Here is an 18,106-nt window from a genome sequence, read left to right as displayed (position 1 = left end):
CTGAATGGTACCAAAGGAAAAGTTGGCTTTGTGAAGTTAAAAATTCATTGTTTTGTTTTCCATGTTTACTGTTCAGAGGTGAATTAATGTGGACAAAAAGTGGCTTTACAAATATAAACAGAATGAAAGAAAAAATTCTAAAATATGAGAGTTCAAAGAAATATATTGATAATGTGATTTTACTATTGCTTTTAGGATGCATAAATATTAAAGAATAGCTTAGTGAGGCCTACAGACTTTCGATCTGCAAACATAACAGAAAAGTTACCTAGGATCGTGAGGTATCATCTAAAATTATAGACAACACTAAATTTTGTGGATAGTTTGAAATTCCTTACGTGGACATAACGAAAAAGACAATTCTAAAAATCCAGGAGTATTCAGAGGAATAATAAATTTTGCCTGTACATTAGATTCCAATTTAAAGAATCATTTACAAAGTAATGCAGCATTTAAAGGCATTTCAAAATCTATTCAGAATGATATTCTTGACTGTTTTCTGCATATGCCAGAATGAAATAAAAAGAGAAATTAAAGAATGACACAACAGATGTGTCAGAACATATATAAATGGTAATTGTTCTGAGATATGAACTGAATGGAGATATTTTTAAGTGTTTTTGGGGTTTTTTTCACTCCGGAAAAGCAAACGGCAGATGGAATATCGAAGTGCATTCTAGATCAGTTAGACATAATCCTCGAAGGAAATACTCAAAAACTGGTTGCTCAGACATTTTATGGTGCAAGTGTGATGAAAGGGAAGAAAGGGGAAGTTCAGGCTAAAATAAAAGAAGTGTACAAAAATGCACACCAACTGAATCTGATGATGAGAAATGCAGCAAGTATTACCCGAGATTCAACAATATTCTTTTTGAACCTCTTGTCGATACCAACATTTTTCTCGAGATCGCTACTGCATCTCTCTATTCTCAGAAAGAATATGGTCGGGCTGTATTGCCCGACCTTCTTCTACAAGATGGAACTTCAATATATGCACCATGAACAGCATTTATGAAATTTTGAATCCTAAAAAAGTGCATGGAGGAACTACAAGTGACAGCAAACAAAGATAAGATGATTTCAGAAGCAACTGGAATTTTGCACACCTTGAGTAATGAAAAATTTGAGTTCTGGTTAGAACTTTTCCATCAGATAATGCCCCACGTGGAAGTTATTCATAATCAAATGCAATCCTGAGAAATTGAGGCAGTTAAAATGCATGAATACATAGGAAACTTTAAGAATGCTATTCTAAAAATCAGGAATTCAACATACCGTGAAAATCCTTCAAAAACACTCTTGACTGAGGTGAAGGAAGTATGCGACTATATAAGTGTGAAATAGGTGAGAGATATTCTTTTACTGCTGCTAAATTGTTTAACAAGGAGAACTTTGTTTTTTTTTGCCCGAAAATGCCCATGGAAGAGGTACAAGAGACTACTAAGGCATATCCCATGATTGAAAGAGAAAACTGTCTCACGGAATTACAAGTTTTCTATAGCAGACATGATCTACACAATTATTGCAAATTAACTGACTTGTTGAAATTTATCTCAGAAAATAATCTAGCTGAAGTTCTTGGTGAACTTACAAAACTCATAAAAGTTCTTTTGACCATTCTGATGACTACTTCAGAGCCCGGACGCTGACATTTGACATTAAAAAGCATAAAAACATTTTTAAGGAGCACAATGAATCAGGAAAGACTAAATGCTTAAGCAATGCTTTCAATAAAGAAAAGCTTGGTGAACAGTGCACCAAACTTGAATGAAAAAGTTATTAATCTATTTTCAACAAATAAAAACAGAAGAATAGATTTTGTTTTTAAATAAAAGTTCAAGTCTGTTAATGGTAAATGTCTAGTTAATGTTTTGTAGTATTTTTAACTTGCTTATTATTATTACTATGTATGTCTTATAACCAAGGCAATTTAATGTAACTTTAAGACGCAGTACCCCAAACGTCAGAGTTACGAGCCGCCACTGAGAAAGAGAACCCACAGACTAGGATTCTCTCCTTTCCCCCCCTGGACACTTTGCATCCAGACTGAAACGAGAATCATACATTACTTTCTGCATGTGTACTTAGTTCACAAGCAGATTTGCATGTTGTGCAGACTGAGAAAACTGTGGTATCACTCAGGGGAAAACGCCTAATCCCCCACCTGAGATCAGATATTTATTTTACTTCTTTTTTTTTTATTTTCAAGGAAAGTATTTATATGGGATCTAAAAACAACTTTTGAAGTTTAGACTTGTCTAAACTTCAAAGTAAGACCTGCATAGTTGAAGGAATTAATCACTAATGAAAGCCTAGGTTAAACTGTATACAGGTATAAATGGTGTTTAATAAGATGTGGGCTGTATTTTCAGGACTAAGTAAGAACCTGAAATTTATAATAATAAAAAAAAAAGTCTATGTGAATACATATCAAATTCTGAATAGTTACAGATCTATGGTTGTTTAAAATAATAAAAAAAAATTACTATGAAGTTTTCAATGTAAAAAATAATAAAAATAAAATAATGAATAAGAAAAAGCACACACATACCAAGTAAAATGTTTATTCAATATTAGGTATATATTTGCTTATTCTTCTTCTTTATTATTTTTTAAGGCTGAGAACTCTATAGCCAATTTTTAAAATTCAAACAGCCATAGATCCATAACTGTCATATTGAGATTTGGACACATGTTTAGATTAACTGTCAGTTGAATTAATGAGGCTCGTGGCAGAGAAGAAAAATGTATGGGATGGATATAAATTTTCAGGTGACACAGAAGATATCAGCTTGTCTGTAATCAAGTCACAAAGGAGGTTAGGCATGCAAAGGCAGATTATGAGAAATCCTTGGCAAAGGATGCAAAGAAAAACAAAACAACAAAGAGTTCTTTACCTATGTAAACTCTAGAAGGAAAGGGATGAATCAGATTGGCCCACTGGATATTGATGGTTCAACTGTTGGTGTTCCTGCTCAGGTGGCCAACAAACTAAATGAGTATTCTGCATCTACTTTCACCCATGAGCAGTTATTCAGGGAGGGGAATGCCAGGGGTGAGTTAAACTCTGGCAGTGAGCTGGATGATTTTGTAATAACTGAGAGGAAAGTGGAGGAGAAATTGTTGAAGATAAACATAAAAAAGGCACCTGGGGTGGATGGGATCTATCCAGTTATATTAAAGGAGGCAGCAAAGGAAGTAAGAAACCCTTAGCCATAATTATGAGAGCTTACTTGGACTCAGGAGGTCCCCAAGGACTGGAGGTGTGCAAATGTATCACCAATTCACAAAGGGGGTTCAAAAGGTGACTCAAATAACTATAGACCTGTTAGTTTACCATTAGTAGAGGCATATGATACAAGAAAGCAAGCTTATGCAGCATCAGCCAGAAAAAAAAAAAAAAAAAAAAAAAGGCTCCCATTTCACCCCTCCATTCGTTCCAAATGCTTGTCCAACTCAGCCTTAAATTTATTTAGGCTATCAACTTCCACAACAAAAGATGGAAGTCTGTTCCACCCGCTGGCTAAAGGCAAACTTCCGCACATTCATTCTACAACTGTCTTTCCTCAATTTGAATCTATGCCCCCTGAGGTTCTTAATCTGAGCAAGAGGAAGAATCCCATCAGCATTCAGCTTGCTCAACCCATTCAAGGCCTTATACACCTCAATCAGATCACCTAGCAGGTGCCTATTCTCCAGGCACTGCAGTTTGCAGAACTTAAGACTTACTTGGTAAGAGCACCCCTTTGTTCCCCTTACCAATCTTGTTGCCCTTCTTTGTACTCGTTCTAGCAACTCTACATCCTTCCCAAAATGACACCTCCAGATCTGTACACAGTACTCTAGGTGTAACTTGACCATTGCCTTGTATAACGGGATAATCACCTCTCTGTCCCTGCTAGCAAAATTCCTATATATCATTGACAAGACTCCATGACCTGCCCTAGCAGCCCATCTGCACTGCTCATTGAACTTCATATTTGACTGCACAATTACCCCCAGGTCGTTTTCACTTTCCTGAGTGTGGTACCACAGAGTTGGTACATTTCTCTTCGGTTATCGCTACCCATATGCAGTACTTTGCATTTGTCAATGTTAAACTTCAGTTGCCACTTCTGCCCACTTTCTCAACTATTCTAGATCCAGTTGGAGTAGCATACTGTCTTTACTCTTATTAACAACCCTGCCAACCTTTGTATCATCTGCAAACTTGGACATTAAACTTGATATACCTTCATCAATATCATTGATAAATATGCAAAACAACAATGGCCCAACACCAAACCCTGGGGAACTCCACTAACAACATTTGTCCACGAAGAGCAGTGTCCATAGATTACCACTCTCTGTCGTCTCCCACTCAACCATCCCTTTATCCATTGTAGCAACTTTCCCTTAATGCCATACCTCTCCAATTTGTACAGCAATCTTCCACGTGCAACAGTATCAAAAGCTTTCCTGAAATCCAAGTACAGTCAATTCCGGTTAATTGGGACACATCGGGACTAGTGCATTTTCGGCCGATTAAGGGGCTGTCCCAATTATCCAAATTTTCACGTAAAAAAAAGTTAAAAATACAACGGAACCCTGCTTTACAATTGGTTCACTATACAATCAAATCAAGTTACAATGAAGTCACCTAATTAAAGTACTGTTCACTGTACGATGTGTAGTAAGCGCTGTTCATTGTGATCATGTTTGTGAATTGAATTTCAGTTCTATTAAACCGCAATTCTAATTAGCGAAAATAGGAGGAATACTATCCACAGGCTATAAAAGTAAAGATATATTAAGCACAAATTTACCCTTTATTACCTTACCTATTAAAAATTTAAATGATGTGTGAAAATTGGAATTAATGCATACTGTAATATGTACAGACTAACTAGTTGACATTTCTGTTCACTGACATTTGTGGGTGAGGTTAAAATTAAAAACGATAAAAAGATAAGCAATCTATAACAAAGAACACGGCACACACAAATTGCAAGTAACACGATACGTGCAAGTGAGAACGGAATAACAAGCTACGAATGTTTAAAAATAGGAATGAAGTAAAGATTATGAAAATTAATTTTTTTATATGATTGAAGATTTCATGGAGCCTTGTGGATTAACTCAAGACTTGAAGGAATCTGCAAGGCTTTAGGGGGTAAATTTCTATCAGCATGGCCCACACTTGTAGGTAGAAGGAATTTGTTTTGTAGAGACGGGATACACTTAAACAAAGGTGGTGCAAACGTTTTTGCCAGTATTATTGAGGATACCTTAAAAGTTCAGGGAAACTCCTAGTTAGGGGGGATGTGGGTAATACTGACACGCGTTTATCTGATAATATTGGTCAATGTAACTCTTGCACACACCTTAAGAGTTCTTATCTGTTACCCCAACTGGACGTATTATCTAGATGTTCTGGGGGCAAAGACGTTTCACGTGAGCAGGTAGCTAATATCAGGGAAGAGAGCCTAAAAACCTTCAAGGGTTGTGTTACGGTTGTTAAATATACAAGAACAGTAAATCTTAATTGTTTATACAGTAACGTTAGAAGTGTCGTCAATAAAATGAGAGAATTCGAACTGCTCGTTAAAACAAGTAACGCGGACATAATAGGGCTTACAGAGACGTGGTGCCACTCGGAAATTGGGGATGATGAGTTTCAGTACGGCTTGTATAATGTATTTAGGAAGGATAGGTTAGATAGAAGAGGTGGTGGTGTAATGCTTCTTATCAGAAGCAGCCTGAGTGCGACGATAGCTTTCCCGGATTCAGACATTTCACATGCTAGTATAGAGTCTGTATGGTGTGAGATAGTTGGAAACAAAGGTATAATGCCAGTAGGAGTAATCTACAGACCAGGTGATTGTGAAGATTATGACAAAAGCCTCTACATGCAAATGGAATGGGCAAGTAAGCGTCAATGCCTTATTATGGTGATTTCAATTTGCCTCTAATTGATTGGAGTAAATGGGAAGGAAACTCGACATGGGGAACAAAATTTTTAAATCAACTAGATGACTGTTATTTGTATCAACATGTCAGGGAAAGTACTAGAGAAAAGAATATCTTAGACCTCATCATCACACATGAATCAGATGACATAACAGGGCTGACAGTAGAGGAACCAGTAGCAGGAAGTGATCACGGAGTTCTACGGTGGATGATGACGAGAGAGGTAGCAGAAGTAAAAGGCAAAGGAATGGGTTTTAATTTCAGAAAAGGAAATTACGATGCCTTAAGGTACTACATGGCCTCTATTAACTGGGTAGATATCGCGCAGAGAATGAATACAATTGAACTGTGGTACGCTTTTAAAACATTAATCACAGATGCCTTGAATGCGTATATACCATTAAAAAAATACTCCACGAGAAGGGTTCCAAGTTGGATGAATAGTGAAGTTGCTGCATTACTTGAGCAGAAAAAGGTGGCATGGAAAGGTTACAGAGCAATAAAAAGTACTGAAGCCTATAACAGCTACAAGGTGATGTGTAATAGAGCCACAGAAAAGGTTCGACAGGCAAAGGCAGTTTATGAGAAATCACTAGCAAACAGAGCAAAGAGGGGGAATAAAGAATTCTTCACATATATAAATGCCAAGAAGAGCAGGACAAACCAAATCGGACCTTTACGTAAGGGAAAGGGGATAGTAATAAATACACCAGCTGCCGTTGCAGATGAACTCAACAGTTATTTTGCATCGATATTTACAAATGAAAAGCCTTTTGTGGCAATGGGAAATTGTGGGAGCGAAGTTAAAAAATATGTAATTAATGATATTGAAATTTCGCAAGGTTATTTAATGAAAAAACTTTCGAGCCTACAGACCAGTAAGGCTCCTGGAGTTGATGGAATATACCCTATAATCTTAAGAGAGGCGGCAAGCGAGTGCATTGAACCATTGAGGCTAATTATACGCGCATCACTAGACTCTGGGGAGATTCCCTTGGATTGGAAAAGTGCCAATGTATCTCCCATACATAAGGGTGGCTCTAAAAGTGAAGTTGGAAATTATCGACCTGTCAGTCTGACTTCAGTAGTAGGGAAAATCATGGAGGCAATGATCAAGGGTGGAATTCAGGATCATTTGGATCGAATTGAAATTCTCAAGGATACTCAGCATGGTTTTGTAAAGGGAAAATCATGTTTAACAAATCTGATTCGCTATTTCGAAAGGGTCACTCACGAGCTGGATTTAGGGAATAATTTCGACATTGTTTATTTATATTTCAGCAAAGCTTTTGACTCAGTCCCACATGAGCAGTTGCTTTATAAGCTGGAACAGGTTGGAATCACTGGGAAAATCCTTAGATGGATAGAAGGATGGCTTCAGGGCAGGAGGCAGAGGGTTGTGATAAATGGCTATTCCTCAGATTGGGTTGATGTAAGAAGTGGGGTTCCCCAAGGATCAGTATTAGGACCACTGTTGTTTTTAATTTTCATAAACGACATTGATGAAGGGATAGAGGGCGTGATGTCTAAATTTGCAGATGATGTTAAAATTGGTAGAGTAGTTAATGATCACTGTCAAGCTGAGCTTCTTCAGAGAGACCTAGATAGACTTCAGGAATGGTCAGAAAAATGGCAGCTGTGCTTTAATCCAACAAAGTGTAAGGTATTACACCTGGGAAACAGTAATCCCAAAAAAACTTATTCACTTGGTGGAGTTCAACTAAACCCAGTACTGGAGGAAAGGGACTTGGGTGTTACGATACGGTCAGACATGAAATTCTCTGAGCATTGTAAACAGGTTGCAAGGAAGGCCCATGGTGTCCTATCAATGATCTATCGAACTTTTGCAAGTAGAGATAGGGACGTGATAATCCCATTATATAAGGCTTATGTTAGACCACACTTGGAATACTGTGTTCAAGTATGGAGACCGCACCTGAAGAAAGACATCGAGCTTCTTGAAAGGGTGCAAAGAAGGGTAACTCGCCTGGTGAGATCGGCAAAAGGGCGTCCTTATGAAGAAAGACTTCGAATATGTGGGTTGCAGAGTTTGGAAACTAGACACCTCAGAGGAGATTTGATTGAGGTGTTTAAGGCTCTGAGAGGCATCAGTAAAATGAATGAGGACAAAATTTTCAAGATTATAAATGATGCTAGAACTAGGAGACATAAATTCAAGTTATGGGGGGAAATGTTTAGATTGGACTGCAGGAAGTTTTATTTTAGCCAGCGAGTTATAAATTACTGGAATGAGTTGCCTTCATGGGTGGTAGAGGCCGACAGTTTGGGGAAATTCAAAGGTCATCTGGATAGTACTTTCGGGTAAGGGAAGCGCATAGGATGATAGGTTTAATTTTCTTTTTATTTATTTTTTATTTTATTTATTAATTATTATTATTTAGTTATTTATTTTTTTTTTTTGTTTTTATCATTGTTTTGTTCGGATTTTTTTTTTTTTTTGGCTGGTGCAGCATAAGCCATAGGCTTTCTTGCACCATGCGGCCGTTACTAATACTAATACTAATACTAAGTGTAAACACATTTTACCTAAATAACCCACAGAATTTCAGCTGTCAGTATTATCGCAAATTCAATAAGATTGAGTTTACTATCCGTTTATGATAGATTGCACTAATAGGAAAGTCCAATAAACAGGTGACTGCTAATTGTTTTATGGTTGTGACCTCCAGAAATCGGACTGAACCACGTGGTACAGTCGGAGACAATCGTAGAGTGATCTCCAGTGCTGCAGTCTCCTGCCGCCCCAATTAAACGGCACATTGTCCCAATTAAGCAAAGTAAACCCTGGCTATCCTTGATTGGGTTCTGTTTTTTAAGATTTGCCCCAAATAAACGGCTGCCCCGATTAACCGGTGGGCAAAATAACCGGAATCCACTGTATATGACATCAAAATTATTTTGGCATTCGGTTTCTTTGTGACCACATCATAGTATCCAATCAAATTGGTCAAACAAGACCTCTCTTTAACAAACCGATGTTGTGTCTTAACTATTACTGACAGGGTTTTTAATGACAGTAAAGACAGTATGCTACTCCAACTGGATCTAGATAAGTTGGGCAAATGGGCTGAGAAGTGGCAACTGAAGTTTAACATTGACAAATGCAAAGTACTGCATATGGGTAGCGATAACCGAAGAGAAACGTACCAACTCTGTGGTACCACATTCAGGAAAGTGAAAATCACCTGGGGGTAATTGTGCAGTCAAATATGAAGTTCAATGAGCAGTGCAGATGGGCTGCCAGGGCAGGTCATGTGAGCTTGTGTCAATGATATATAGGAATTTTGCTAGCAGGAACAGGAGGCAATTATTCTGTTGTACAAGGCAATGGTCAGGCCACACCTTGAGTACTGTGTACAGCTCTGGAGGTCTCATTTTAGGAAGGATGTAGAGTTGCTAGAATGAGTACAAAGAAGAGCACCAAGATTGGTGAGGGGAACAAAGGGGTGCTCTTACCAAGAAAGGCTTAAGTTCTGAAAATTGCAGCACCAGGAGAGTACGCACCTGCGAGGTGATCTGATTGAGGTGTACAAGGCCTTGAAGTAAATCAGAGAGTCTTATAATGCGGGATTTTAATTTCCCAGATATTGACTGGAATTTGTGGGTTGGTCACTCACACACTAGCAAGGCTTTTGTTGATTTATTGAATGATTGTTTTTTACATCAGCATGTTTGAGAGGCAACTAGAGGGAGTAACACTCTTGATCTGATTATCAGTAGTGATTCTTCATGCATTAAGAATCTGCAGATAAAGAAACCACTAGGTGGCAGTGATCAGAGTGTGCTGAAGTGGGATTTACTCAAAGAGATAACTAAAATCAGGGGTAAAGGGAAGGGCGTTCGTTATTTGGTTTTTAGGAGCATTAGCAACTAAGGCCATATTGCTCCGGGATATGCGGTGGTCATTCCTTGACCTTTCCGCATACTCCGTATTTGGTGGTGACGGGCTCGAACCCCGGTCTAATCAAGAAGCGTGTGCTACGCACTGCTGCTCCTTCCCACCTGGCTACGGAGACGCCGGTTAAAGGGAAGGGAAGCATTCGTAAAGATGACTACGGTGGTCTGAGCAGTATTTAAATTCTATACAGTGGGACCAACTGATGATGTTACCAACACCAACAGCAAATTCAAAATGGGAAGCATTCAAAGAATTTATCTTGGAAGCTACTAGGCTTTACATATCAACTAAAAAATATTGTTCAAGGTTTAGGCCTAAATGGATGTTAGATGAACTAATGAGACATATGGCAGAGAAGAAAAATGCATCGGATACATATAAAATAATGGGTGACACAGAAGCCTATGACAGATATAAGCTGGTCTGTAACCAAGTCACAAATGAGGCAGGCAAAGGCAGATTATGAGAAATACTTGGCAAAGGATGCAAAGAAAAACAACAAAGAGTTCTTTACCTATGTAAACTCTAGAAGGAAAGGGATGAATCAGATTGGTCCACTGGATATTGATGGTTCAACTGTTGATGATCCTGCTCAGGTGGTTAACAAACTAAATGAGTATTTTGCATCTAAATTCACCCATGAGGAGTTATTCAGGGAGGGGAATGCCAGACGTGAGTTAAACTCTGGCAGTGATCTGGATGATTTTGTAATAACTGAGAGGAAAGTGGAGGAGAAATCGTTGAAGATAAACTTAAAAAAGGCACCTGGGGTGGACGGGATCTACCCAGTTATATTAAAGGAGGCAACAAAGGAAGTAAGCAAACCCTTAGCCATAATTATGAGAGCTTCTTTGGACTCAGGGGAGGTACCCATGGACTTGAGATGTGCAAATGTGACCCCAATCCACAAAGGAGGATCAAAGGGCGACACAAGTAATTATAGACCTGTTAGTTTAACTTCTGTTCCAGGAAAATCAATGGAGGCACTGGTTAAAGAAGCACTGCAGGATCATCTAGACAAGACTTCAGTTATAGCTCAGACACAGTATGGTTTTGTTAAGGGAAAGTCTTGCCTGACCAATTTGATTGGATACTATGATGTGATAACAAAGGAACTGAATGCATGGAATGACTTGGATATCACATATTTGGATCTTAGTAAGGCTTTTGATACTGTTGCACATGGAAGACTTCTGCACAAATTGCAGCAGTGTGGCACCGGAGGCAAATTTCTGCTATGGATAAAGGGATTGTTGAATGGGAGAAGACAGAGAGTGGTAATCAATGGACACTGCTCATCGTGGACTAATGTTATTAGTGGAGTCCCTGAGGGTTCAGTATTGGGTCTATTGTTGTTTTCTGTATTTATAAATGATATTGATGATGGTATATCAAGCTTAATGTCCAAATGTGAACTCGATACGAAGGTTGGCAGGGTAGTTAAGGACACTAACGACAGCATGCTGCTGCAACAGGATCTAGAAAAGTTCAGCAGATTGGCTGAGAGGTGGCAAATGAAGTTTAACATTGACAAATGTAAAGTACTACATATGGGAAGCAGCAACTCTAGAGTGATGTATCAACTCTGTGGTACTACACTGACAGTGGTAGAGAACAAAAAGGACCTGGGGGTAATTGTGCAGGCAAATATGAAGTTTTCTGAGCAGTGCAGACGGTCTGCAAGAGTAGCTCCTAGTGTCTTGTCAATGATATACAGGAATTTTTCTAGCATGGGATAAGAAAATGATTATCCCCTTATATAAGTCAGTGGTCACGCCACACCTTGAGTACTGTATACAGGTCTGGAGGCTTCATTTTAAGAAGGATGTAGAGCTGTTGGAACGAGTACAGAGAAGGGCAACAAGATTAGTGAATGGAAAAAAGGGTTGCTCTTACGAAGAAATGTTTAAGTTTTGCAAATTACAGTGTCTGGAGACTAGGCACCTGCGAGGTAATCTGATTGAGGTGTATAAAGCCTTGAATGGTTTGAGCATGCTCAATACTGATGGAATTGTTCCTCTTGCTCAGAATAATCATATGAGAGGGCATAAATTCAAATTGAGGAAAGACAGATGTAGGATAGATGTGCGGATGTTTGCCTTTAGCCAGCGGGTGGTTGGTTGATGGAACAGACTTCCATCCTTTGTTGTCGAAGTTGATAGCCTAAATAAATTTAAGGCTGAGCTGGACAGGTACTTGGAACGAATGGAGGGGTGAAATGGGAGCGTGTTTTTTTTTTTTTTGGCTGATGCCGCATAAGGTTGCTTTCTTGCATCATATGCCTCTACTAATGCTAATGGGTTGAGGAAGCTGAATGCTGATGGGATTCTTCCTCTTGCTCAGATTATGAATCTCAGGGGGCATAGATTCAAATTGAGGAAAGACAGCTGTAGAATGAATGTGCAGAAGTTTGCCTTTAGCCAGCGGGTGAAACAGACTTCCATCTTTTATTGTGGAAGTTGATAGCGTAAATAAATTTAAGGCTGAACTGGACACGCATTTGGAATGAATGGAGGAGTGAAATGGAAGTCCCCCCCCCCCGCTGATGCTGTATAAGCTTGCTTTCTTGCATCGTATGCCTCTACTAATGCTTTCAAGTCCCGAATCAATCCTGAATGGCTAGTATTATCCTGAATAGCTAGTAATATCCTGAATGGCTAGTATTATGAAACACCTCATATATCTCAGGTATATCTCTCTATACATGTGCACATCTGAGAAGGCAGCAAAATTCACTTTTATTAGTCTTAAAATATTTATGAATAATATAAATATATAAAATATTATTACATTTTTAAAGATATTTTATTTTTAATATAAATGCAAAAAATAAAATTTCAATGTCTTATTTCCTATACATATCTTTCTTTTCTTCTCTTATTAAGATTGAAATAGGCCTCAGAACAAAGGATAGCTTTTTCCAAATGGTTAATGAGATTGAACACTTGTTAGCCATTAGAAAAAGGTCTGGTTTGAATTCTGTTCATTACATAAGAAACTCAGACTTTTCAAGTGGGAAAATTCACTTAACCTGTCTTTGACAGGGGTGTAGAGTTCTCCCCAAACCAGATTTATATATATATATATATATAGAAAATTATTTTTAATGTTATGTGTAAATCTTTAATTTAACTTATGCTAATAATGAAAATACCGTGTACCCTGGGAGCGATGTATGTTGAATAAAGGGGGAAGAACGGAAAAGAAAAGTGTAACGTTATAAACAAAGTGCGAATTTTGAAAAAATGCAAAATTTGAAAAGAACGACCAAGGTAGAAATAGCAGATTTTTGAAAAGAACGACCAAAGAACGACCCCTTTATTCAACATACATCGCTCCCAGGGTACACGGTATTTTCATTATTAGCATAAGTTAAATTAAAGATTTACACATAACATTAAAAATAATTTTCTATATACATTATGGTTGTAGGGTACCTTTGCTCTTGCAGTGTCCCTGATCCATAATTCATATTATCGATATTTCATTTTATCTCTATTCATATTCAAATCCATTTTCTTTCTTTACTTAATTTTAATTTTTTATTCATAATTATATATATATATATATATATATACCCTTAAAACACATGCAATTTAGAGACACAATAAACTGGAAACTAATTTCCTAAGATACCTTGGTAATAGTCAAATCTACAAGGGCTGTTCAATAAGGAATGATCATAATTTTTTTTTTTTTTTTTTCAAAAAATACCTTTTTTAATCATCTATATTTTGGTGATCCTTTTCAAAGAAGTCTCTATTTGATGAAATGCATTTACTCCAATGTTTCTGCCATTCTTAAAAAACAGTGGAAGCCATTTTTTGAAACGTTTGAGAATTACCTCTTATTGTCTTTACAACTTCTAATGACTGGAATCATTTTCCTCGCAGCTCCTTTAAGTTTGGAAATAAACAAAATTGCAGAGTGCAAAGCATTGTCAGGGCTGTAGGGCACATGAGGAACACAAATGACATTAATGCTGCCCAAGTACTCAATGACAGTATGAGCAATGTGAGGTTTTGCATTGTCATGATGCAGCATACACCCAACTGCTGGCAGTTGTGGTTGTTTGTGACAAATGTGAACCTGCAAAGTGTGCAGTACAATTCTGTAGTAAGGTCCTGTAACAGGCATATGATATGGCAAAACATGCTTGTAAACCATTACTTAAGTGTCAAAAAAAAATGACCAAAACCTTTCCTGCAGAATCCATAACTTTGCTTTTTTTTTCACAGTTGAAATGATGAAGCCATCACTCATTTGCTGTTATCACCTTGTACAGAAACTCACCATCTTCAGTAACCATCTGTCACAGCTCTTGACAAACCTCCATGCAAACCTGCTGTTGCTCAAGCATGAGTAATCTTGGAACCTAGCATGCACAAACATGCATCATATACAAATGGTCATGGAGAATACCATGCATGCTTCCTTCTGATATTCTCAACATCTCTGCCGGTTGCCTTACTGTTATATGATGATCTTCTCTCATGATTACAGAAGCAGTGTTTATGGTTTCTGTAATGACAGCAGTGGTTGGTACTCCAGGACTGCCGTTGTGACTGATCAGAAAACAATCTTTAAACAATCTAAACCACCTGTGTGCTGTGTTATATGGAAGCAGAGATTCATCATAAGCACCTTTTAACATTTCATATTATATTATATGAAACGTTAAAAGAGGCTTATGTCATTATATTATACAAGTAATTATGTTTCATATTATTACTTACATTACACTTTCTTAAGAGGATTCTGTCCTGTAAGTGTCAATAATCTCCATCATCCGATAATTAAATTTAATGAATATCACTTTAAACTAAAAGTCCAAAAGCCATCCTCCAAAATCTTATTGTGTCTTATAATTCATTAGGATAACTTACTCTGTACGTTTCACCTCTCAACATTAAACAAGTTTGAAGAAATTGCTTACATATATAGTAAACAAACTTTAATGCCTTATTTTAAAAAGAAATTCTTAAAAGACAAAACATTAACTACAATAAGCTCTCAATTTATGAACAACATTCTAGAAAAGTAGTTCATAAATGAAAATTTTAAATGAAGAGTGAATTTTCCCATATATCTGATGTGGGAAACAGAGAGTATGCTAATTTTTTTATTTTATTTTTGTGTCCGTTACAAAATGGTTAGTATTTAAATGCCAAAGGATGAAAGGCAGCTATTGGTTCATGCATACTTTATTCAATGTTCATAAACTACACTTTATTTCTATATACAGCACAATGTTATATTACAGTGAAAATAAAGTGCAGTACAATGTACTATGTTATGACATGATAAATGAAGCACAAGTACAGATAAGGTTTCATTCTGAAATAAGGTAATGGCGTGGTTCCAAGGTTGCTGGAATTGAGAGTTGCTTATCTATTTAGAATTTATTTCACTTCTGAAACTTTCTCTGGTTGTAATAATGATATACTGTACCATAACAAATATCAGGAAATTTATTTCTATCCAAGACAGATGTAATCTGACTTGTTACCAATGAAACAACATGCCAGACTGAATCTACACCACTCACTTCACATTAAAATTAATATATGTATATTGTCAAATAATACTGAGTAAATACTTAAATTATTATTTGTGGCCTCATGAATTTCCATGCCATTGGGTTCACAAGTTCATCCAGCCTGATAGCAAAACAAGAAAGTATAGAAAATATCATAATAGAAACATTATTTTAATAAAACATAACTTACTATAATGTATTTTATATGAGTACACAATATAGGTTAAATACATATTTGTTGAAAACTATTTCATTTCATTTTACTTTCAAAAGATAATATACTGTGCTGTTGCTAAAGCTAAGTTTGTAAGATCAAGCTACAAGTATATAAATCAAATTTTGGAATTAAAAATTCTTGTTTTTAAGATCATGTTTGTAAATTGGATATTCATAAATTGTGAAATTATTGTATATTACTTACGTTTCATTCCAAGCTATGAATTCAAAGAAAGAGTTGTCATTACTTTATTTCCAGTTTCTGCATTATATGAAAAAAGAAAACCTCAAGTGAGTGGGGTGCATACATTAAATCTCACTCTTTCCTTTCTTCCAAGAGATCAGTAGAACAGAAAGTAGATTTGATCAGTTCTATGGCTAAGGTAAAGAAAGCCAACACGAGAACCACGGGAAAATTTACAGGGAAAACTCGTTTCCTGCATTCTCAGTAAATAGATGGCGCTTGTTATCGATAGTGGCAGTAGAAGTCGATAACGACGTATCGATTAGTTTTTTCCTCATTATTAAAAGCAGATTATTGGAGTTAATGAGTAGTCTGAAATTTACTTATGGTACACCCTCCAGGCTGCCTCAGTCTTACGGTGTTTATTCCCCTTCTGCTGTTTTTTCGTGATAGGAAATGAACTTCTACTGCTACTACCAATAACACGCACCATCTGTAGAAGTAGTTTTCCTATTTTAAAACAGTGGAACGTGGAGGATAAGCACCCTAAGGCCGAGGCTGTTGTTGTTATTTGGTTTTTAGGAGCATTAGCAACTAAGGCCATATTGCTCCGGGGGATATGCGGTGGTCGTTCCCTGACCTTTCCGCATCATCCGTATTTGGTGGTCACGGGCTCGAACCCTGGTCTAATCAAGAAGCGTGTGCTACGCATTGCTGCTCCTACCCACCTGGCTACGGAGGCGCCAAGACTGAGGCAGTCTGGAGGGTGCACCTGTAAGTAAATTTCAGCCATGAAGGCATGACACTCATGAACTCTAATAATCTGCTTTTAATAATGAGAAAAAACTAATCAATACATCATTATCAACTTCTACTGCCACTACTGATAACATGCTCCATCTGTTTACCAAGAATGCAGGGAGAAATGAGTTTGCCTGGTAAGTTTTCCCGAAGTTTCCCACAGTTCTCTTGTTGGCTTTCTTTACCCCAGTTCTACTTTTCTGGGATTAACTAGATAAAACAGTGTTTAAATCTAATTTAGCAAAGTTGTGAAGTTAATGAATTTCAATATGTAAATCAAACATTTTCATCATGCTATTCAATTGTTTGAAAACTAATATAAAATTAATAATCTTGACTATACCTCATAAAACGCAACTTGTTTTTCCATAATATGATTCAAGGGAACATATATTTCGGCACTATTCTGATCTACTAAAATAGCATGCCTCTGACTAAAAGTTCCTCGCCCAACATCCTGCCCACTAATTCTTACATTGTGGCCTATCACAGTAACAAAAAAAAATATCACAAATCAGTACTTGGAAAATATTACAGAAACATTTTGTACATAAGTTTCATGACAAAACTAATATCATTATCATATTATTAAACATTGAGTTATATCAGTTGAGACAGCGATAAATTTATATAATTAAAATAAGGGAATATTCAAGACATGGGAATCAAATGTTTCTAGAGGTTCATAAAATTAGCAATTACAAAGTTAAACATGAAAAAATATTTAAAGTTTGCAGTTTGATGTACAGGATACTTTTATTTCAATATTTCTAGAGAAAGGACAAAAACTGATTTATATATCACTGATTAAACAATAAAAACATGATCAAACTGTAACCAAACACATTTTTTAATATTATTTTTTAAATTGGTGTCCTTGTGCCTCAAAGGATAAAAGCATTCTTTAATGGTTTTATATATGATGACAATTTCATTATTAGAACATGATTAATTTTAGAAAATTTCTCAATAATTAATGTTTTGAAAATATCTACAGATCTAGGTTTATAGCTATATATCTTTTTTAATAACCACACAGAAAGCAAGTAAATATGTGCCTATATGTGTTTTTAGTAAATCTTACAAAGCCCATGTAATTGCTAGCCCCATATGGACCCTCATTAAGCCTAGTAATCCCTGAAATTCATCTGAAAAAGGTATTTAGCAGTTATATCAGGAGACCTTGGACACAACTGAATTGGTTCACAGCAGTTTATTCATTTTAATTGGGAATATCAGGAAATGCATTTTTAGCATAGTAATGCATCTCTTGATATTATTTGTTAAGAAATTTTCTTACATCGAAGAATAATATGCTGGTGTTATCCCACATAAAATATCGAACTTTACTCTGTAGTTTTGGATAGGAATTTATATTTTTTTATGGTGACCGCAAACACGAAAATTACAAGAACTCATAGGATTCTAGTACTTTTTATGACTAGAATAGAACTTAAAGGACTCTAGAGCCGTGTATGACTTGAATTTCTGCAGATTA

General features: G+C 36.6%; 1 protein-coding gene across 4 annotated transcripts in view; it reads right to left on the bottom strand.

Moving 5' to 3' along the window:
• The window catches only part of LOC150084832 (2-oxoadipate dehydrogenase complex component E1), a 608,625-nt gene that overhangs the window by 167,350 nt on the left and 423,169 nt on the right, over positions 1-18,106 (bottom strand). For all 4 annotated transcript variants that reach the window (XM_090376637.1, XM_090376633.1, XM_090376636.1 and 1 more), the window contains one exon: positions 16,952-17,091. In XM_090376637.1, the coding sequence (XP_090232763.1) occupies positions 16,952-17,091 (140 nt within the window). The remainder of the gene's footprint in view (positions 1-16,951; positions 17,092-18,106) is intronic.

The sequence above is a fragment of the Mastigoproctus giganteus genome, chromosome 6 (genome assembly GCF_048544385.1).
Source record: "Mastigoproctus giganteus isolate SK-2022 chromosome 6, ASM4854438v1, whole genome shotgun sequence".
Lineage (NCBI taxonomy): Eukaryota > Metazoa > Arthropoda > Arachnida > Uropygi > Thelyphonidae > Mastigoproctus > Mastigoproctus giganteus.
This window is presented reverse-complemented; position numbering and strand designations above follow the sequence as displayed.